Source organism: Colias philodice, chromosome 1 (assembly GCF_061535455.1).
Source record: "Colias philodice isolate Cphi_HAF_F1 chromosome 1, ilColPhil1 Martin Lab GWU primary, whole genome shotgun sequence".
Taxonomy (NCBI): Eukaryota; Metazoa; Arthropoda; class Insecta; order Lepidoptera; family Pieridae; genus Colias; species Colias philodice.
Genome location: NC_143086.1, coordinates 15834662 through 15859951, shown reverse-complemented (window position 1 = coordinate 15859951; position 25290 = coordinate 15834662). Strand labels below are relative to the sequence as shown.

General features: G+C 32.9%; 1 protein-coding gene across 1 annotated transcript in view; it reads left to right on the top strand.

The window, feature by feature from the left end:
- The first annotated feature begins 15351 nt into the window (after positions 1–15351).
- LOC149491538 (proton-coupled amino acid transporter-like protein acs) overlaps positions 15352–25290 on the top strand; it is a 54462-nt gene continuing 44523 nt past the window's right edge. The window contains exon 1 of the mRNA XM_089695309.1: positions 15352–15493. Within this exon, the coding sequence (XP_089551435.1) occupies positions 15428–15493 (66 nt within the window). The 5' untranslated portion in view covers positions 15352–15427. The remainder of the gene's footprint in view (positions 15494–25290) is intronic.

The following is a 25290-nucleotide window of genomic DNA, read 5'->3' as shown; positions in this document are numbered from 1 at the left end:
TATTTAAAATTAACGATACAACCGTTACATTTTACTTGAAATAGTAACTTTTCTTTTGAAATATTTCATTATGCAATATGTACTAATTAATATTTGAATTTTTAATACTGTGAGTAAAGCTATTTTAACGGTGTTACCGTTCGGCTTTACTCGAATCGTTAATATTACTTTTGTGATTATTTGATATTACTAGATATATCAAATACCCTCTCTTGTATATAGATATTTTTAATATTTTATTTCATTTTTAATATTGTGTTTTTATTACAAGGGTACAAGTGAATTTTTCGTGGAAAAATTACAATTAATACTTAGTATGGATATGAGCCAACTCAAAGCTTTACAGGCATACAATCCATTGCTACGACTTTATTACATTGTCGTTATCGCTAGGAACGGTTCGGAATTCCTATCATAGTTTATTACTAAAAATTATCGAACGAGATGAGTCAGCTCCAAGAAGTCACGACATGTCAGAACACGTTGTGATATTATTTTATAAATCGTACGGGAGTTACCGCTCAACTGAATAATGATGGAATTCGCTCATGTATAGTAGATACGTACCATGAATGTTCCACACATTCAAAACTATCCGTAGTCTATACGTGTCCTTTTATGAGTATTATTCTGATCCATTTTTATGTGAAAATAGACATATTACACACGGCTAATTTGATTGAAAATTACGTTTCCTATGTTCAAATGATGCAACTTTTTTGTTAAAACGAGTAAGTACCAAAAATTTTACAATTAAATTCTTTGGTTTACTGAACTTGTGCTGAAAGGGTTATCGTATAATAATTATCGAGATATCTTATTATAAATTAGATTTAGATACACTTATTTCAAAGGATTTACAATTCACTTCTAACGTTTTAGAATAATATTATAAACTTGTACACCTTGACAAAAAGTAAAAAATTGCGGGTGAGTGGAGATTATTTTGTGCAATTAAATATAACGTCCTACGACGGTATGGTTGCGTTCGTAAGGAATGTTAACGGATATAAAGCAACTAAATGTTACATCGATTGCATGAACAAAAATAAATATGAATCGAAGTTCATTTTAAAATTTAGTGAATTGATTTGAATTATGAATTTATTAAATGTCGCTAACATTGGAAAATAAGTTAAAGGACCTTGTTAATTGCTATATTATTTAAATGATTATTTACTGCTATTTTTATATTAGCACTAAGGTGTATTCTTGCTCGAAGCAGAATATATAAATGTGGCCACTACTCCTCGCAGGGGTTAGCCAGGTCAAATTCACCCTCGCAGGGTATCTCTTAAGCATTTTTTGGCAGGCCCTACTTATTTCTAGTTACAAACATCCCTCGCGCAGCTGTCGCTCGCAGGGAAATGGTGCAAATATATATCGGCCCTCGCGGGGCTTTGATTACAATCGTCCCTCACGGAAAAGATGGTGCGAATATATATCAGCCCTCGCGGGGCTTTGATTACAACCGTCCCTCATGGAGAAATGGTGCAAATATATATCAGCCCTCGCGGGGCTTTGATTACAACAGTACCTCACGGAGACATGGTGCAAATATATATCAGCCTTCGCGGGGCTTTGATAACAACCGTCCCCACGGGGAAATGGTGCAAATATATATCAGCCCTCGCGGGGCTTTAATGGCGATTGGTGCAAATATACAAAGGATTGATCATTAAAATGATCATAGATATTTGCTTTTGTCAACGAGGACCCACGAAAGAAGTTTTGGATATGACCGTATCGGATCTTCACTCTTCTAAGGTAGGTAGTAAAAGGTTTTGAAATCTACTTCACAGTGGGCAGTATAGTAAATGACCTAATAAATACAATAAAGGTTAGATACGTCAAATAATGGGCGCATGAAATTGATACTTCGTATCCTAAAAGTTTACGCTTCAGGAATCAGGAAACCACCATTGGTTTACCAATTATGGAAATTGGAATTGAACAAATTGTATTTACCAATGCAAAGCCTAATCACAACAAAGGAAGGCGAGTCGGATCAAATATCATCTCGCAGATGATTTGTGGCGGTGGTTTCGAGGATTGTCACCAAGCCTTGTGTCAACGGTATGTTTGGTATCGTAATTAAATGGCACTAGCCGACCAATTTTCATATACAAACATCGGAAGAGATTTTTTAATCGCAAAGCGATTGAATGTAACAAATGACGATTGATTACGTATAGTTGACCTCTCATAGGCCTATTTTAGTTGCCCGGTCTTGTAGGCAATTTATTTGACTCGTTTTTCAACCCATTTGACCTCATTATTGCACCCATGAGATTTTTCTTCGGGGCTCAAACAATAAATCGCTGAGGGATTAGGATAATCGTTTGTTAGACAAGTTTTTTGTCATCCCACCAGGATTATTATATTGTATAATAAAGTTATATACAACTATTAACGTAAAACGTTTAAGTACTCAACGAATGCTGAGAATACTGACTGTTGAGTTACATAGGATAGAGGATAAATAACGGAAAGTCAATCTTTCCAAACAAAAGCCTCTTATTATTAGATATTACTTGGAACCCCTACCCTTAACGAGAAAGCTCTGCCAAATGACTTCTCATTTCTTTGCTTTGAGGGGGGGGGGGGGGGCAATAAATGAAATGTACAGGCTATACGGCTTTTAAAATATAAGTCTGGTAAGCGAACTAAACTTTGTTGGTTTAGTTCTTGCTATATCGCTATCCGTGCCTGCTTCTCGTGTTTACGGGTGAATTAAGTTTATCAATAGTCATAAATGCAATGCTATTCAGAGGATATACTGCATTTAAAACATGACAAAGTCTGGTAAGCGAACTAAACTTTGCTAGTTTAGTTCTTGCTATATCGCTGTCCGTGGCTGCCTCGCGTGTTTACGGATGAATAAAGTAATGTCCTGTCTTCGCATCCACAGCTAACTGTCCTATACTGTCATAATCTTAACACAGATTCATTCGACATAGCTCCCCACGAGCTCAGTTCTTCATTTTTGCACTCGCACAACTGTGGACAACACAAGAGCAATGCCTCCATTGGTAGCAGTTACAATCAAGGGATAACTAACCTTAGGCTAGCCATATTACGGATGTTGGAACAACCGACTATTATATTCAGGGCAATTTTCTTTGTTCAGTGTAACGTTTAGACTGTCGTAGCATTCCTACGGAACAAAGATGGGATCAGATCTGCATCCTTAATGCAGTTAATCGAAAGGAGATACTTTCAGACGACGATAGTATTCAAAACCCACCATATTCCTTAACATAATAATGCATAGTTAAGCTTATAATCTCTCTTGCCATTATCCTGCAGCAGAATTCCTTGGCGATAATTTATCCTCGTTAGAACGAGCAAGGGTTGTTACGATAATATGAGAAATCCTAGTCAGTTAGAGACCTGAACGACGCGATAGAGTACCGCTATTTCAGTAGTAGTAACACCTAGAAGGGTGAAGGTATTCTGGAAAGCGGAACTGAAGGCCCGGTCAGCCACCCACCTAATAGACAGTGTTCAGTGCTGCACCACTATAATCTGCAAAATGACTCTGACGGTATGAAAATGTGGAGTACATTTTCAAAATATCAAATGATATAGTTGGAATAAAAATCCTATTTGCCTCCGTCTATCCAAAAGACATACGGAGTAGCTAGTAGTAGTTGGTTGAATTAGAATAAAGTAACTATAGTTAAAATCCTTTGTTACTGACTGGATAAATTTGGCTCTTTTCCTATCTGACGTTCATATAGCTGTTGACTGCCTAGTGTTGTGCACAAACACTATTATTATAAACTAGCGGTCCGCCCCGGCTTCGCTCGTGGTACTTACGTTTTCTCTACATAAAAACCATCCTCGTACTTCAAGGAATATAAAAAGAATTATCGAAATCGGTTCAGCCGTTCTCGAGTTATGCGCTTACCAACACATTTTGCGATTCATTTTTATATAAGTATAAGAAGATAAGTCACGTTATGTAGTCCCGAGGCTTTCGGTATATAAGTTCTGATGTAAATCATAATTATATCTTAAAACCGAATTGATTAAAAGTAACGTACTTGGCTGTAGTAATTGCAGTTTTGGGACACAGATAAGCTCCTTATCATTTTAGTCTCTTAAGTTCAGTATATTTGTTTCCAGTACAGAGTTTATGACCTATCAGTTTTAAATAAATAATTCATGCATTGTACTGAAAGTACTAGCCATGTTTAGATTATGATTGGTGGCGTTGGCTCTAAACATTAATAGATACCGCACGGTTTGGTTGGATGTTAAAAATCTGTATTATAATTAAAACCGTTTACCTGTTTTGATATTTTATTGCCTTATTCAAGGGGTGACCTTTTAAATTTATTTCTGACCCCAAAAGTAAGGACCAAGTTCTCTTCTTGTCCGCTTGTAGCAGGTTGGGTTAAAACTGTGTGAGTTGAGACAGGTGGTAATTCTATGTTAAGATGATTCAATTGTGCTTCTACAGAGTTCTAATTGAATAGGTAAATAAAGGTTTGAGTTTGAGGTATTTTTGCCTCGTCGGGATCAGCTGTTGCTTCATTTTGTAAGTAACATCTAAATGCGTAATTGAAAGTCGTTACTGGCGCTTTCGCAGATTTACGCTAAAGATAGTGAAAATTGTAGTAACTTTAACTTTTCAAGCCCAAAAGGTTAACTAAGGTACGCTTGAACCAATCTCATAAGTTCTAATACTTTTAATCATTATGATTAACTTTTTGGTTCTTATTTGATTAACTTTTCATCTGGGATTGTTAATATATTATATAATATAAAAATTTGTGTGATTTATTGGTAGGTATGCTATCTGCACACCTTACTCTTTCAAATAAAGAAATAAGTAATTACTTATGTATTCAAATTCACATTGGCGTCCATATATTGTACACCAGGTGGGTAACAAGCAGGTCTCAATGAAGTAAGCTTCAAATTACGGTCAAGTGTTTAATAGCTGTGTTTTACCTGAAAATAAAACACATATTAAATACTTACCTATATTTGAAGCTTACACTTAACGTCCACCTGTTGTGGATTTCGACTCAATGAAAAACATCCAGCGCCCGACATTATCGTGCGCCCCGCCACCTGGTGGAGAGGTGTGCGAGAGAGATAGCATACATACAACGGAAAGAGAGGGAAGAATAGGCGGAAAAAGCTAGGTGCCTTCTCAATGAAGTAAGCTTCAAATATAGGTAAGTATTTAATATGTGTTTTATTTTCAGGTAAAACACAGCTATTAACATATTGGTAGGTAGGTATTAAAAACTTTTGCATGTTACCAAAAAAGACTCACTATACTCTTTTTTATCTTGGTCGTAAATAATTATAATATTATATCAATGACTATTTTGTATGATAATCCAATAAAATGTTACTGCTTGATAATATTATGACGTGAATGCAGTTTATTTTGTGAAGTCGCTGTTGGTTGTATCAAATTTTCCACACAAAAAAAAATGGTTGTGCCAAATATGGATTTAAAAAAAAAGCCTGTGATCGAATATATTCGGCTGATAGAGGATTTTTGGGTAAGTATTTCTTAATTTGTTAATATAATTCCTGATATAAAATACAGAGATATAAAATACCTTAACTTTCCCTAACTCTGGTAACTATATTTTTTCAATTTATACGTATCGTTCCCGACTGTATCCAATGGAGATTTTTCCTTGTGAACAGAACATAATATTATGTCGTATTTGTATGAATGTTCTGTACATATGTATCCAATCATTTTAGTTCTTTTAGGAACTGAAAGATTTGGATAAGATTTTTATGAGTGGCTTCATTCAATAAAAACTATACAAGCTAGCTTCACAAGGATAATTGTATCCACGTTGTGATATAATATGTATAAGCTACTTTACGTCGGGCATTTAAAGCTCAGATGTATCTAAGCTTCAATTTCAAATTTAATACATACAATTTTCCATAAGCTGAAAATACTGATTGAGAAGGATTTTATTTTTGTACCTACTCGATAAACACCACTTTGCCTATCTTAGTTTTATTAATATATTTTAATATCAATTTGAAGTAAAAATACACCGGCAGTTTAACAAATCTTTACAAGCATCAAATGACAATATTATAAAACATCGTCATGTGGATACTATTGCCACTAATTTATATGCATCTGATCGACTCAATAATGTTTATTGTGCGCGTTATTTGTGTCTGTTTATACATTGGACAATAATGCACATCGTCAGCAAACAGCGTCACAGTACGCACAACTAAGGATCATAGATCAAAGTAGGGAATGCTCTGTCAAGGATTGAATATCTCATAAAAGATGACACTATTCTTATTAGTAACTAGGTGTGCCCCCTAATGAGTGTGCATATCTAATAGCCCTCCCCTGGCGTGATACATTTTAGCTAATAGCCTTCCTCGATAAATGGACTATGTAACAGTGAAATGATTCTTCAAATCGGACGCGTGGTTACTGAGATTAGCGCGTTCACTCAAACAAACAAACTCTTCAGCTTCATCATCACTACATAGTATAAAACAAAGTCGCTTTCTCTGTCCCTATGTCCCTATGTCCCTTTGTACGCTTAAATCTTTGAAACTACGCAACGGATTTTGATGTACAACGCAGGCTGAACCCTACGAGTTTTATCAAAATAATGTACTAAGTATTGTACACATTGAAAAGGTCTACAGAAAAGTCCGTGATGGTATATTTATTTATTTATTTATTTATTTATACATTTATTCAGGAAAACATTTAAGTACAATTTTTAAATACTAAACAATAAAATAAAACAAAAAACATTTAAAATCTGAAATAACATTAAAGAAAAATTTATAAAAACACTGTTTCCAGAAAAGGTCTAGGCTCAGCACATTGTCATGGTTCTAAGAACCACAACGCTGATAGGTATTCTGCCAAGACCCATTTGAGGAAGTTCATCGTACCAAACATAAAATATAAATACTATAGATATTAGCATATATAAAAGAAATAAAGTAAGTATATAGTTATTATTAAATTTAAAAACCAATAGTTACATAAAAGTAATTTGAATAAATAAAAAACCGGCCAAGTGCGAGTCGGGCTCGCGCACAAAGGGTTCCGTAGCAGCAAATATAATAAATTACAGTTAAATCAACCTATCTCAAAAACTATAAGAGATACTTTGATCAAACCAAAAATCGTTGAAAGAGTTAATTAGCATGCATCACCTCTATTTTTTTTAGAATTTTATACCCCGTAGTTATAAAAATAGAGGGGGGGGGACATACTTTTTACGACTTTGAGAGCTGATATCTCAAAAACCGTTCACTTTAAGAAAAATGTTTTTTAGAAAACTTTATATCATTTTAAAAGACCTTTCCATTGATACCCCACACGGGTATGTACATCGAAAAAAAAAATTTCATCCCTCAGTTACATGTATGGGGGGCCCCACCCCCAATTCTTTTTTTTACTATTTAGTGTCATATTTTTGTAGCGGTTCATACAACACATATTCCCATCAAATTTCATCACTGTAGTACTTATAGTTTCCGAGTAAATCGGCTGTGACAGACGGACAGACGGACAGACGGACAGACGGACATGACGAAACTATAAGGGTTCCGTTTTTGCCATTTTGGCTACGGAACCCTAAAAATAATACATAAAATACAGAACGGATAGTATAGAAGTAAAATGTAATGAGAAAATAAAATGATTTTTAGTGGCAGCCCTAAGTCTGTGCAGTGCGGAGTGAAATAAATATAATTCTACTTTTGAATTTGTGTGTTAAGGGCTTGGTCTAGTAGTGCAAACAAATGCATCCTGTCATCCTATATGTAAATAATACAAATGTACTAAGGGAAAGTTGCTCCACTTAATTTTTAAAAATTAAATCATTCGTATAATTTAATATTCGTAATAAGTACCAAAAATGACAATTTGAAACAATTTTCGTGAAAATTACACCGGGTGATTTTTTTTTTATCAGTACACAAAATTTGCGAATACTTTCTATTGATATCTTCAACTTCATGTTTATATAACTGATCAACTTTTACAAAGAAATTTGGACGAAATATAAAAAAAATAAGCTTTCCATACAAAATGCATAACTCTATACATTTTTTTCGACCTAAGTTTCTTAGTGAAAGTTGTTCAGTTTAACTAATAAAACGGATAAACAAATTTTGTATTTAATAAAAAAATGTAATGTTTGTGTTAAAATTTATAAAATAGAAAAATACGCAAATGAAAACAAAAGATATTTATTTCTGACTAGCTTCCGCCCGCGACTCCGTCCGCGCGGATGTCAGTCTTCGCGTCTTCTACAGATTTATTATATTATGTATAATATATAGATTTATATTGATAAACCTAATAAATCTTTTGCTAGCATTCTGATGCTTTATCGGTTGCACTGGATTTATCTCTTTTTTTTCAATCGCTTGAATGATATAGGATGGGTCCTTGATGGGCATCGAATGCTGAAGTCTCGAATCAATCAATTCTGACAGTAGGCAATTTATGTAAAATCCAATAATGGTCCATCATTTTATTTTGCCTAAACGTTACATACTTTTTTATATATTCTATTTTATATATTCTATTTTTAACGAATGATTCACTCCAGTCCAAACAGCAAATAAGCAGACTTCTGCTTCTGCAACGTTTAGTTGTCCCTGAATTTGGAAAAAATAGTCATGATTCTTATCTATGACAAAAGTGTTATTTTTTGCATTGTATATTTTCAAATATTAAATTTTTTTTTAACCGCATCTTCCGCATTCATGTCTTTTGCCGGAATTAGACATTTAACTTCTACTAGTCCCATTTTCCCTTTTTGATATGGGAGTGTATAAAGTAAATTTTTTAGATATTTCTCGTTATACTTTTAAAAAGTTATTATTGTCATTTTGCTCATTAGGTAAAGTAATTTCGATATCAGTTTTAAGTTTTTTGATACCTGCAATAATAACGTCATAATCGCCTGCACATACTTATCGATTACACCCTGTATACAATCCACCATCCACATTCATAATGTTTTCCTGTCCTCCTCTCCTTTACGCTGTTCACCGATACATTTTAAATGAGTAAATCTGCTACCACTGAATGATGTTTCATTGTGATCAGCAAATTTTCACCACTGTTGTCGATTATTTGTTTTTCATTTTTAATCAGCAATTGGGAATCATCAGTTTTGTTTTTTGCAGATTGGTGATGTACCCTAACAATACGTCGAAAAGGGAAAGCATCAACGAATTATCGTTTTCGTCCTCTTTTTTTATTCTTCGCGTCTCTGTTACTTCTGTTTGTTTAGTTCTCAACCCCACTGAATTTTGATGATGTGATGATAATCCATTCGTTTTAATATTGGTACTTAGAGTTTTTTGGTAGTTTTGTAGTTAGACTAAACTAGAAATGGTGGACTAAATTTGTCAGCGCGTCTGTAAGATCAGAATATAAAACCAACATCCTGTATTTAAGTTACAAAATTAATAATCAAACAACATGCCGCTACGTTGAAAATGACTAGAAGAAAAAATTAAAACACCTCGGATCAATTTTGGAGTAAACAAATCATTTTCCCCGTATGGGGATTTCCCCGGATGAACTTGGGAAGTTCAAGTTCTCAATACAAGTTATATTTATATTTCGTATTTCTCAAACGAAAAATAAACATTTTTGGAACTTCAAAAAAATTATATTATAAGAAAATTTATGAGCTTACTTTAGTTTTAAAGAAATATATATACATCCCTTTACTGACACCCCGTAAAATAAAGAAATTGTTGCCAATCACCTTTGCAATCTATTTGGTTTCATTAACTTTATGTTCGAAGATAATTTTTTTTCTAGTAGTTACACGCGTATTTTTTTCGTTTATTTTCCATATTGAAATCAAATGTTTAAAAATACGAATATTTGCACAAAACTAAGATAAAAATAATCAATTAACAAAAATATTAAATTTAATGAAGTAGAGCAACTTTCACTTCGGTATGAAGGAAAATCGAGCGTAGAGCACACGTCAGAACGCTCCGGCCCAAGGAGCGCGACTAAAGAAATTCGCTAGGATTTTTCCTTATTATTTTAAATATTTTTTTAATATTTAAAGAATTATCAAAATTCAAAAAAAATTTTTTTTAAAGGATTAATACTCATTGGTCTTCAACCAACTCGAATAAATTAATGGAAAAAATAACTTTTAGCAGTATTTATCAATCGATTTTGTAAGGCAAAAAATGGGAAATTTAATGAATTTATAACGCTCTAATTAAGAAAATCATAAGTTTTTCGGCAATTGTATTCAGCAGTTTTTAATAACGACTATATAAGGATAATAATGCGCTGATCAGATTATGTAAATTGTAATCGGTTGCAACGTAGTGAGTGCACAAACTTAGCTCGAAATGATTTTGGGGGAAAGAGACTTATCTTGAAGGCCTGATTAAGGTAACATAAAGTAACTTTATAAATGTGAAAAAATTCACGCGCATTGCGTATATAACACTAATTGATAAACAAGAAAAAAAAATTCAGTTTATCATTTCATTAGCCGGGAAAAAATTGTCAAATAACTTGTTGAAAACGCAATTTTGCTAGACTGCAGCCTTAAGTAAGTGGATTTTGTACTTTTTTTTAAAAGACCCCTTTGAGCACACTTGTTTTATCGGCGGAGGGATATTGTTCCAACACTTTGTCGCACAGTACTTAAAGCTACCACGGAAAGCTTGCGTTCGATGCCGAGGGACGGACAGCACGTTAGTTACGCTCCTTACTGGATTCAAACCATGATCTTTTCTCCATCTTAATTTTTCGTAGAGATACGAAGGACGCTTGGATTTAAAGCTAGCTAGGATTTAAATTATATGTCTATCTCTTATGGATAACCCACAATAACTTTTTTTATCATTTACTTTTTACGACAAATAATGGCTAATTTTCGAAGCGATACAGCATTAATCCTTAACCAATTAAATACCTTGAATACATTGTTCATTTAATATAGATCTATATGGCCCTTTACACCGTATGATTTAAGTGAATATTTTCGAAGATATTACAGATTTAAAAATTGCGGGACGTAGCGTTTGCGGCGGTACCGGCCGGCCGCCATTGAACCGGTGCGAAGCCGGGGCGGGTCGCTAGTTATAATATAGTCCAAGATCCCAGAGCCGTAAGACACAACTTATTTTCTAAAGCATATATAAGTTTCGGTTCACAGTAGTCGCTAGTGTACTTTTTAATATCTGAATGTTTGTGGAGCTCTACCGGTGACACCTGCGTCACCTGAGCCAAAACTAAAAAAAAGCTCTAATAAATGAACTTAATTTATTTTTAAATGTCTGATTTTTTGATATGTTATTAAGGGCCGATTTTTCAATGCTTGGATAAAACTTATCCGTCCAATAAAGTATTACACGATAATATTAAAATGTCACGTAAGCTGTCAAATACGGGCAATAAGAATACGTTTTTAAAATGGTAGTTTTATACATTATTCGACGAATAAGTTTTATCCAAGCATTGAAAAATCGGCCCTAAGACAACTATTACAATGTTATATTTAATCAGTCAGACAAATTACAATGACCAAACATCTCCTAAACACAAAAAATTACTCAACCATGAGTATGAGCGCGATTTCCTAAATTATTATAATAATAACTGATATCGTCTAAGCACGAATAATTACACATTTTAATTTTTTCTCTATACCAAACACTAATCTATACTAATATTATAAAGCTGAAGAGTTTGTTTGTTTGTTTAAACGCGCTAATCTCAGGACCTACTGGTCCGATTTGAAAAAATCTTTCGGTGTTAGATAGCCCATTCATCGAGGAAGGCTATATAGTGCTATATTATATCATCACGCTAAGAATAACAGGAGCGGAGCGGCGGGTGAAACCGCGGAGCGCAGCTAGTTCCTAATACATGTGAAGAGTGGGTTTGATTGTTTGTATGTACTGGCTAATCTCAGGAACTTCATTATTTGTATTAGATTCTAAGTATTAGATAAACTTTTTATAGAATGGCTTGAGAGCCAGACGAGGTGGCGTTATTAATTAATGATGAACGATTATTTTTAAGTGCCATTATACTTAAGAAAGAATTAAATAACAATAATTAATTAATTTACTTACTATTAAAACAACGATTTTTTTACCAAAACTAGCAACCATCAAACGTATCAAAAAAATCGGGGCAAAGACTACACTTTGTAATTACGTTTCTCCAATTCTCTAATTACACATTTAATTGGTCACTTGTAATTCCAAACGGCGACGAGCCACGACCTGAGAATGTGAATTTAAAAGTCGTTTTAAATATACGTAGCATGATTTATAGTGGAAAAATCAGTGTTGGTTTGAAATAGCATATAATATTATGTATATGTAAACAATCTTAGCAGAACATGTATGATTATTTGATGATTATCCTTGTATAGGAACTAACAGGTCTCATGGCAATATGCAAAGATTTTGAAGTTAGAACTTATTTAGATTTAAATGTAATATGTCAACAAAGGTGTAGAGTTAATGACCTACTTAATTCTGGTAGATGGTTTATCTCCCATGACCCATCTTAGAAAATATTACCATTTATTTGATTAAAAATCCTTTTCATTAAAACGATTTTCAGATATTATTACCGTGTATATTTTTCATTGTGTATTACGTTCACCTGAAATTACCTGGCACTTTTTTTATTAAGAATATGGAAGCACGACCACAATATGGCCTGATGTTAAGCGGAGATGTGGTCTAAGGTGGAACGCGCTTCCCTAGAGGCTAGAAGGTACCTGCATGTTCACTCTACGCTTGAAGATACTGAAACTTTCACTCTTACTGTGGCTTCTAAAAGAAAAACTACTAATATTATAAAAAAATGAAAACATTATTATTGAGTCAGTTAGTTTGTTAACTAAATATATTTTAAATTAACCACAAAGTTGAAGACCATTGATCCGCAGAATGAAATAACATTACATCAAATGCAAAGCTTAAAGCACAGAATAAATAGTTTACTAAACCGCAATTTGTCTTATTTACTTTGTAACCAACATGACGAGCACATAATGTTTTAATTAAGGCTATATGTGTGAAATAAATTGGATTTCGTCATTTAGAAGCCTGTGCAATGTTGTTTTGTTATGTCTATGTCTACGGGAATATAGGGATAAGAGTATAAAAGAGTTTGGGCTTAAGAGAAAATGATACCGGTGCTACTTTTCATAAATAGGTATTTGAAAGATCTATTGCTCCCTCCCTCCTCCCCGAGCACCCCGAAAACTAAATGCACCTACTGACAACTAGATAAAATAGGCAAAATCAATTTCTCGTATTCCCTGAGTTTTTCCTCCAATCCTAAACCGACTTAAAAAAACATAATTGGTACGAGAATAACGTAAGTAAGTAAGTATACTAGTCGTCTGTTTACGGCGGTTTATACAGACTGTCGGCCACTATTAGTATACTAAGCGCGAAGGGACTTGTAGTTTTGCATACACCGATCACGTAAAAAAAACTTAAACAACAAAATTTAAATTATTGTAATTCCAATATGTAATTGGTTCTTCGTAAAGCACTTCTTACTCATCAAAAGTTTTCATTGTATCATCTTACTGTAATTTGAATGTGGAAAAAAACAGGGCACGCGTTGCATGCGTGAAAAGAATTACATACCTACGTCAATTTTTTTTTTAAGTATATAAGGTTGTTATTATTTTAAGTTCTATAAATAATATCGCAAACAACCTCAATATTACTTAAAAGCTAGAACAGGTTAAATTTGAAAAAAATATAGGTTACCTAGGTACTAAAAATAATTATGTATTATGGCTGCTGAAATTAGTAAACGTTGTTATCTTTTTTATTTGTTAGCTCTCGGACTAAATTATTTTTATACATATCTTAGACCTAAGACACTCTAGGACCCCGCACTTTAAGCTGCTAAATCGCAAAAGTACCTTTTCCCTGAAACTCACTGAAATCCTAGCCCCTAGGACTACTATAAATGAAATGGCATAAGTGCCCAACTTGCTCTGTGTAAGTGTCGTTCGTTTCGCGCAATTAGGGTTCCGATCTATAAAGAAACGGAAAACAATCGCGTTGATTGTATGGGAGATTCCTGTGTGTTCTTTTTTTGTGTTTAGCATTTCTTTTTTTAACGGATACAGACGTATACATCATCTGTGAAAATTTCAACTGTCTATGATGATTCATGTGATACAAGCCTTAATGGCAGTCAGACGGACGGCTCGGTTTTCGGTTTGTACCCGTTGGATACAGAATCCTAAAAAGATTTGTAATTTGCTTATTAATCAATGAGAACGAAATTAAGGCGGTCAATCATAAATGCAATGCGAAACTTACACGTGTAATATTTTTCAGATCACTGTACGATGCACCTGAAATTGTATCTCTATTCGATAGTATATTACAACCAAATTCATCTTATCATAGTCTACGATCCCACTGCTAAATTCAGTAGTAATCTGTAATGTTGAAATTAATTGAAAATAAATATTGAGGCAGTAGGTAACAGATTAGCGAAAAGTTGCCTGTAATAAATTGGCGGCAAATGTAGATAGATAATTATTATTTTTGTAAAATTAACTTATTAAGTACTTTTATGGTACTACTTTATAACATAAATTTCAGTTAGGCAGGCATGTTTTTTTAAGGAATTTTACGTAATTTTAAATCTAATGATAGACATTATGTTAATATGATTAGAATTAAGAAAATTAAAAAAACAGAAAGTAAACAAATGCCTATAAATAATAGCAATAACTACAGAATCGAGAAGTGGGATCTTGTACTATAATATCTGTATCTAGTTTTTAGAAAAAAAATCAAAATTAATTAGGTAGGTACTTAGTATCGATATCTTTTTTCTTATAAGTTAGGAATATACTTATTTTCCAGTTTAGCATATATATTTTTTCACTTTACGCACCAAAATCAAATGCATTACGTGATAAGGAAACATATGAGACCAAGCAGCCTGCTATATTTTAGGAAGTTACCAATAAGAAGAAGAAGTAGGTACGGTCGGTTTCGTGAAGTAGGTACCTAGGTACTAAGCAAATTTCTTGTTTCCTCGACACACTTTTTATATAAATTAATCGAATTCCACTTTGCTACTGTTATTAGATAGTAGATACATTAGATTAATCTTCACATATAAAAGGTACAAGTGTTTATCATTTAAATATGTGCATTATAAAAGTATCTGTACACACTCAAGAAGAAAATTGATAAGGATGAAGGATTGCGAGGGCCGGCGAAGGTTTAGGGGTGCAAGCGCAGTGACGTCACGCGCTGGTCCATTAATACTGCGCAAGCTCTCGCGCCTCGCCATTCGTCCCCGAACGCGCGACGTGCGCGCCGCGTTATCTCGTACTCGCGAATTTTTGCATTGCGTGTGTTTTGTGCGTCAACACTCAACATGTCGAACGTCTTAGGAGAGATGGGCTCCCAAGTGGGGTTAACGCCCGCCCGACAAAACAAAAAGGTAAGCCAAATTACTCCCCTTTAATTTGTTACATGCGAAATTCTTACCGCACCTCGCTGCGGCACTTTTAACGAACTCTCCGTATTTTTTGATTTTGCGAAATCCGTACAGTAAAATGTCTCCTGAATAGTGTTAGCGATGGTATTTCGAGCCGAAAATCCGGCAGCGATCGGTGAGCGGACGGTCTCATGGTCAGCCATAAATAAACCATACATCCAAATACAATGTCAATATCTCGTGATTACATTCCGTTTGCAAATAATTACTGAAATACAAAACAGACGTTGCTCTCACGATCTTTTTAATGATCCGTTAAAATTTAAATAAAAGTTAATAAGTTGCATGCGGGTAGGTTTGTAATTAAGTTTAACGTGATTCTCTTATCTCTTTTAAGATCTGAATTTTTATTTGCTCTATATATTGTATGATTTTACAAAATACGTAGGTAGTTATTAATAATATGATCAATAAATGTTACTTTTGTGATATTGCTCACAATTTTCTTTGCGTTCCTAATTTAGTAATATCAAGGTCGCTCTATACAGTTAACGAACGAAATTATTCTCAATGTAACATTTGAACGGTTAATATAATTGATTATTGGCTTGGGAAAGTGCAAATATCAAGTGCATTTAGAATTTATTAAATTGTTATAATGAGCCGGGGGTAAATTGAAACGTAGATATCTATAAAATGGATGACGAACGAAATAATTAACCTACTTCTATAAAAGTTAACATGATTCTATAAAAGTAAGTTGTAAAAGAAAAATAATTATTTATACGTCGATGTCAAAATTAAGCAGAAGAATTAAGAAGAATTTAACGCTGTAAAACCACGTAAAAGCCAAAGATTTATAAATGTAAATAATATATCTACCTACTCCCCTAGGTTTTGTTTTGTCAAGGAAACAGATATAACATAGTAATAACATACATAATGTTGGATAAATAATTTCTAGAAGCCGCTATAATGTGACATTCCGCGGCACTCGATCACAATTATTGTGTGACTAATCTTCCATTGGAATAGTTTCCAAAGAAACCTCTTTACACCTTAACCGGATCAACTGTTACAAAGTATGATATAACTACTTAATTTCAAAAAAAGTAAATTTAAATTACATACTTCTTAATAGAAAGACTATTTCAGAAGTTAACGGTATCAATAGTCTTTTTTTACTTTCAGGTGTCAGTCAAACATCTTACGAGTTACGATATACCTATTACTTTATAGAATTAGTAGGATATTATGCTACAACCATAGAAATCTAAATAACAAGACATGTTATTAATATTTCTATGGCTACAACCATAATATCCTACAAATCCAAGTATAGATAACTAAATAAGGTGCTATTTCATGCAAATGCTAGGTACTGAATGGATTTGAATCATGTAGGTATACAGTGTTATCTTTTTTATTTTATTTTTATACTTTACAAACATCCTCATAGTTAATTCATTACAGTCTTCTTTGAATTTCAATTTTAATTATACAATTTAAACACAATTTTCGGCTGAAATGTATAAATTAAGAAAATAAATGGTATATTTGTTAAGTCGATGTTGCACTATAAATAATGACATTATTTTAAATCTAAATTGAAATAAACAAAGGTTTTCATTAAAAGTAGAAAACTGCTATTTTCCTTACAGTGTAGTAAATTTTTATCCTTTACAGTATGACCACGATATTCTCTAAAGTCTAAATATCCGGTGAATAACTGAAATAAATATTTATATTTTATATTATACCTCCGCTAAACTATTTATATTTTCATACGATAGCAAGAGATATCTGTAGATCTATAAAATAATCTATAGTTAATTTTATGATCCCTGGCGATAATAAGATTTTGTTAGTAGTCTAGCGGAGGCTTAGCCTCAATAGGTATGCGATGAAAATTACGAGTACCATGACCTCTTATTACCTACTAGCTTCCGCCCGCGACTCCGTCCGCGCGGATGACGGTCTTCGCGTGGATGGTCTCCATTTTAGTTAACTCTGACAATGACATCTTATAATATAATAATATCTATTGGACCCAAATACGGCTAGGCCTATAATAATACGCAACGTGTGTTCGCGGTTCTACAGAACAACGTCTATGCATAAAACTGAAAAATAAAGATTAATTTTTTTTCTACGTATTTTTCCAGGATAAAAAGTATCCTATTTTACGCCCAGGATAATAAGGTATAATTATACCAAGTTTCATCGAAATCGAACCGTTAGTTTTCACGTGATGTCTTCACATACAGACAGACAGACAGACAAAAAATTTTTTAATCACATATTTGGGTTTGGTATCGATCCAGTAACACCCCCTGCTATTTATTTTTTCAATATTTTCAATGTACAGAATTGACCCTTCTACAGATTTATTATATGTATAGATAACTCGATCGTATGTGCAGTAACATACTGTAGATTTTACACGAATTTATAATAAAAATAATAAAAGCTTTATTGACATAAAGAAATAGGTACAGCTTATATATGAATCCATAGGCTCCTGAATTAGTTAAATACTGTGTCTCAGGAGCCAGTGGCTTCTCCCATTAAATTCTTAACAGTAAGTATACCACCTACGTTATACAAAATAAAATTTTAAAAATTACAAGTAAAGGTGGAAAGCGCTTTAATGTTTGTGTGTGTATGTGTTAGTGAGTGTGAGTGTGTGTTAGTGTGAGTGTGAGTATGTGTGTGTGTGTGTGTTTGCGTGAAAGATGTGCTTTTATGTGTGAAGTATATCAATATAACATTTATTTAATAATATAATTTTTATTTCCTTTCTTTAAGCACGCTTAAATTATAGATCCTAGCAAGGTTTCAATTTCGTCGTAGTCAAACTTCTCTAGCCACGTAAGTATACTTTTTTTTATTTTATGATTATTCAATTTTTTAATTTTAGTTTCCTTATTAATTTTATTGTATAGTAGAGGCGCAACTACTTTGTAGTGTTTCCGTGCGAATTCAATCTGTACCACTAGTATAATTATTATTCTGTGTCTGTATGAACAGGCAAATAAACATTTGATTTGATTTGATACGAAACAAATATGGGAGATATTCGAAAGTCGTTCATATTTGCCAACATCAATCTTTATTTAAATAGAAACAATATGTACGAATACTGAAATATCCTTTTCCTTGTCTTTTTCCGTACAAACATGGTACAGTACAGTAAACAGTAAACATACAGTAAATTGCTTCAGATCAATTTTACAATTTGTTTTGGTTTTATATGCTAAATGTATATGAAGTTACTTTGTTTTATTTTTAGATTTTAACGTTACTGCATGTAAATTTTTTATATTGCACGCCTCATAAGCGAAGCGTTGAGGTGGGTACTACTGTCACTTCGCGCAAAACATCTGATTTTTCAAACTTAAAATGTCTTTATGTATCATACATTGCACTTGTAAGATAATACATACACACACATATTAAGAAAAAACACTATTTTTAACGTTCATGATATTTTTGATGTCATTTTTGTTATTTAAACTAGTTAAAAAACAGTTCAAAAAAGTTCTGTCTTGGACGTCCGTGTGTCTGTATGTGCGGATCCTTTTTCTTGTTAACACGATAGCGACCGAAATACTTTACTAATCGCATACTAATCGAGTCTTTTTTTTTCTCTTACGCTTGAGTATACTCAGGAATAGAACCCTTTCATTTTTCAGGGTCTGATTCGATGTGGTTTAATTGTTATTAAATAAACAAAAATAATAATTAATAAATATTTATTAAAAAAAATTATGAGGCGTGCACTTTTGGATTTTCCAAATTATTTAGTAATTAGTAGAAGTACATATAAAGTGCTCTTGGCACAGTGTTTATAATAAAATATCTCCAATAAAGTAGGTATATTTTATAAGTCTGAGAATATAATTTTAAGCTCCTAATAAGAAAGAGAGTTAGCTAGTTATTAATACCACATTTAAACCGTTTAATTTTACAGTAGTTTAGTAACCTAATAGAAATTCCTAACAGTGAAAATGTCAAAGCGATCTCGTAAAAAACCCACGCGGGAAGTTGAAATAATTAAGTGAGCTGGATAAATACGATTATTGCTAATAGTAATTAAAAATTTCCTTGATATTCTTGTATTTGCCTCACTCTGAAATAGTTCTTTAACGTATAATATTTCCCAGGCTACGATCAGCAACTTTAAGGACAAAAAACAATCAATCAATCAAACAATGCTTCTTTAAGATAACTTAATGTACCTACACCAGAAAGAAGACATACTTATCACATAGAAAGCACTACAAATATTATCGAGTTTCCATTGTTCATAATTTGAATAAAATCGGATTCAAATAAACATTTCAAAAATTATACCTTAATATTATAACGACGTGTTAAAATGGAAAGGTATTTCAAATTTCATCCTTACTTTGCTTCTACAATTATATAAATAAAAACCAAATAAGGAAGAATTAAATTTAATTGTACGTAGGTAGTAGGTACTAACATGATATTATTAATAAGTGCGTTATGTTTATTTTATGTAAAGAGAATCTTACTTCAAACGATATCATTTTCTTTGTGGATGCCCACTTTCACGACATGTTGTTCCTTTTGAAATGTGACCTTTTAAATACTCCGTCTCGTATCCCACGAGAGTAAAAGTATTTAATAAAATCGTTATTATCATATATTGTAAAGGTAGTTGTGTCATAAAATGTAAGGAAAATAGTACTATTCGTTCAACCTTCTTCTTCGCCTTTTGTTCTGTTCTTGATTGCTTGGTGCTGCATGAACTGTCGAAATTGGATCTGGTGCTTTATTTATTGTTTGTTCGTCTGTAGTTATTTGATGTGGCTCTAATCGATTGTCTGGTTCGTCTGTTTGTGATGTTCATTAGTTGAGATGTATGTGTTGATAGTCCTATACTTTGTGTGTTATGATTTACTGCTGTGTTTATAAAGACGTTATCGCCAAGTACTTTACTTAATATGACTGATGAATGCTGCTTGTTTTTGAAGAATGCTGATGTCAATAAACGTATCTAATTTATCCATATATTTTTTAATGTTTTTAGCTACTACCCCTGTGGCTCCTATGACAATCGGAATGATCGTTGTTTGAGTTTTCCACAAACGGCTAACTTCAGTCTTGAGTAGTTGATATTTACTTAACTTTTCTATCTCTTTCGGTCCTATGTTGTAGTCTATAGGTACTGTTATATCTATCAAATATATTTTTTGAACAGGCATTTCCCAAAGAATTTTAGCGGTATCATTTTCTTTTACTTGTGGTTGTACAAGTGTTTCTTTCCACCAGAGGTTTGAATCTGCCAGTTTGTGTTTTTTAGTTAAGCACCAATAGACGTATAGAACGAGATTATTATGTCGCTTCACATAATAGGTTCCTGGAAACTGTTCACACCCTGATATGATATGCTGTGCAGTTTCATCTTTGCAGGCACATAAGCGGCACTTGCCGTCGATCGGTTCTTTCAATATATCGCAAACGATATCTATATCAATATTTTAAGTACGTAAAATATTTTTGTACATATACGTAGTTATATAGGATATGTTAGGAATGTATTCATTACAATAGAACTTGTATTGCTTGCATATTGTAATGAGAAAGCAAAAGATCATTTTTCCACTCACTTTCATATAAATGAGGTCGGACTGCTTCATTTGGACATCGCAATACATATATGAAAACAATTGTAACAAAAACATAACGCAGTGTAATCTGATAAAGTTAGTTGATAGTTTATCGAATAACAGCTGATCATTGCAATTATTTAGCGCCGCCCTGTGCACTGTAAAAATTCAATTCAATTTTTCCGTCAACAAATCATTATTATACTTACTAATTTTAGTAATGTGTATTTATGGAATTAACGAGAAAAGTATTTTTATGCTTTCTTATATTTTTATATGACATAACTCCTACTGAGTCGCCCGCCCAGACTCCTTCCTTCAGAGCTTGGTTTCTAGCCTTAAAGCACTTTAACTGACCGGTTGGCTTGGTTAGCAGTGCCCCTGCCTTCCAAGTCAGAGGTCGTGGGTTCGATTCCCAATATTTGTGTGATGAATATTAAAGGTTTGCTCTGTGTCTGGGTGTTAATTATCTATATAAGTATTTATTTAAAATGATATATGTATGTTTATCAGCCATCTGGTTTCCATAACACAAGCGAAAGCTTAGTATGGGATCAGATCGTGCCGTGTGTGAAAATTGTCCTGAAATATTTATTTATTTATTATTTCTTAATAGTTTAATACGCTAGATTACGACCTATTAAATACTTAGGTGATTGTTTATATAACTTAATAGTAGTTTTTATAAAAATATATCTGTGCATGAATTTTTGTCGGTCTGGCGATCACAGGCATGTAGAATAATTTACCCAGGGTTCAATTTTCAGGTCGATTCAAACATCGTAAACGTAAATTATTTGATATTTCACTCAGACTTATATTACCTGACTTAATTTTAATTATTTTTTTTTGTTTAATTTTATTTCAAATAAAGTAGAACCAATAAACGACCTTAATTAACATTCGAATCCTTAGGGCCCAGTTTCATCAAGCTCTGTTAGTTAGTTTAACACGCTGTTAACTCTTTTAACGGGACATCAATGTAAGGGAGTGTCCCACCATGACCTAATCGAGGATTAGTTTCCTTAACACGGCATTATATTTAACCCGTGGCATAGAGGCTCTTTAAATTTTTAACAAGCGATTAGAAAAAATGATTTGAAGTTTTCTTGCTGTCAAGATGGACTCTGCATACTATTTTATTTTTGAAAATGAAGATGTATTGGATGATTTTTATAATTTGGATTATATAGTGCGACCGCGACGGGCCAGAATTTATAAAGACGTCGCGTCGTCATTGTTTCGAAGAATATGATGATGTTGATTTTAGTACAAGATTTCGTTTATCAAAACAATCGGTTTTGGAAGTATTGCAATTAATTGAAGATAAACTCGAATAACCGTCGGATCTGTAAGTAAAACTATCTCGTGAGGTAATATTTATATTTATGTGCATATAGGTTCCTTCCTACACACTGTATTATTTTCAATTAAACCATAATAATCCTGAGAGTCATGTCAAATCTAGTATTGAATACCAATATAGGTACTTAAAATGTAAACTTCACCACTACTCAGGTAAGGCTCAGGCCTCCTCATGATTATGAAATGTACTTATCTTAATTTTAAATTCTGTTTTAGGAATCTATCAGTTTCACCTACAGACCAACTGCTTATTGTAGTGCAGTGCAGTGATGGCTCAGTGGTGAAAAACATTGTGAGGAAACCGACATATCATAAGATAGCGTGGTGGATAATGACCTGATCCCTTACCGTGTTTAAGTTTAAGTTAGCACTACCAATCCCATGTCCCAGCAGTGAGAAAGTATATGGGCTGACGATGATGATGATCCTAATTTAATTTAAATGTGACATTGTTATAGAAATACTTATGTAATTTTTCATGTTACCTAAATAAATAAAACTTGTGTTTTTATAAAACATTTTTATTGTACCCTTAGATTGTACCTATCAACATCATTCAATAAATAGGTTATAACAACTAGATACTAGGTTATTACAAACAAGAATTTACTATTAATTTACTTTAAATGTATCTTGCTGCTTCATCTTTATTTTTCTTGTTTTAATTGCTCTTCTAGTATGAGATCTCTCGCACTTTCCTTCGGACTCCGAATTTTTTTTCGTAATTTCAACCAGATCCAGTTTACCTTCGACCAAGTGAAATTGAACCGCGATTTTTCTTCAACATTATTGTATTTATTCAACTCAAAATAAAATTAAAATAACACAAGAAAAATCACAACAAAACAATCTCCAAATAACATCAAACATTTGTAACCATGGTAACGACCAAATCGTTTGACATATAAACCAGCAAACGTAAAAGTTTCTACATGATTATTAAATTGTATACTGTGTTAGAACATTTCAATTTAGTCGAATTACCAAACATGACAGTTATTATACAACTAGAACAAATAGCCCCAACGTGCGAAACTAGGGCATTGTCAACTTTGACATTTTGTTTCGGGCGGTTTAAAATACGAATGAATGATTCGTGAGTCGCTCAGTTAATGGTCGATTTGATAATCGGCTGTTAGATTTCCTTCTTGGGACCTGTAGAGTTGACAACGATGTTAAAATACATGTTTAATTTGAAGCTCGATTAATAAATGTCTGATTTAGAAAATATTGGTGAAATTGGGTCTTATAGAGTGACATAATTACTTGATAGATGCACTCAATCACGGCGTGTCATGGCCGACGAGATTTCGTGACGCGTAGTGTATAAATTTACAAATAATTAAATTTTTAACGATTTATTTTATCTATGGAATCCTTTGGCTCTAAGAGTTGTTTACATAGTTGTGTAATATTAGAATTTGTAATCGAAAATCGAAATGGTTTATTTCAAAAGTCAAGTTGACTTTTCTTGACTGTAATTATTTCAATTTTCACCTTCATTTATGAAGAATGAACCTTTCAGAATAAATTCGATTGTTCAGGCGTCGCCCTGGATTGGCGGAAAGATGTGGGTTCGTCTCCTGCGCCGAGGTCGATTTTTTTCTATTCTTTAAAATATATATTTATAAAGCATTTGAAGCAAAATATTAAACTCAAGCTTGGTATGGGATATATCCTGAAAAGGGAAGGTATGGGATATATCCTGAAAGGGGAATGGGAAGGGAAATTTCCTGAAATAAAACAATTTTATTTATTTTATTTTTTTTTATTTATATCACATCACACATGTTATCAAACGCTTTCAGACATGCCAATGCCTTGGTAGGCATCATGATCCTGTGTCATAAATGTACCTGCTCGCACGAATAATATTACATAAACGCAATTGTTATATTTACGACGTTAAAAAAATAATAACCACTACAAATCGCTTAATCGTGAAAATTGTTGTAAATAACTTATTTTGATACGAATCCAATTGCCTTTTAATCTGCAAACACAATGGATTATAATATACTGTAAAATGTTCAAAATTGTTTGCTCGAGATAAACGGTCGATGATTTTAATGACAAACAGCTTCCCAGTATTGTTGTGAGGTTATTCATTTGACAAACAAATTTGAGAATGTAAGTACACGAACATGACGCGTTTTTAAAATATGTTAGATGGTAGACGACATATTATAAGGCAGGTTTTTGAATGATCGGCCCGGTTAGCGCAGTGGTTACTGACCCTGGCTATTGAGACTGAGGACGTGTATTCGATTCTGAATTTAATGTTTTTTAGTATCTGCGAAATGGTACCGTAAAACATTTATGGTTTAATTTTTACCAAATCAACGCAAAGTCTTGAATAATGTTAAATGTAGAATTGTTTTATATTACGACAAAGAGAAAGGTTCCTTAGAAGAATCCTCTTATTTTCCTAAGAATATTGTGTCCGTATTCAGCAGGTTCCGATAAATAACAGGGTGGTTTTAGAAGGATGTATCGAGAATTTCGAAGTAGGTACGTGATGATGCATAGATATCCATAGAATAAACACTTGAGATATTTAGCAAAATTAAAAGTAGGTCTACAAGTTGTCGAGATAAAGCCAAGGGTAACGGCCCCCACAAGGATGTTGATAACATTCCTTTCTATTCATTAATCAATGTTTTCCTCTAGTCTAGTCAAAATGTCAAAAATAATATCTTAAGATCTCTATAGTCTAATAAATTTTGACTTGAACTAACTAGGGTGACTTGTTACTTATGAAATATAGAACTAAACTTCTAGAGTCTACAATCTTAA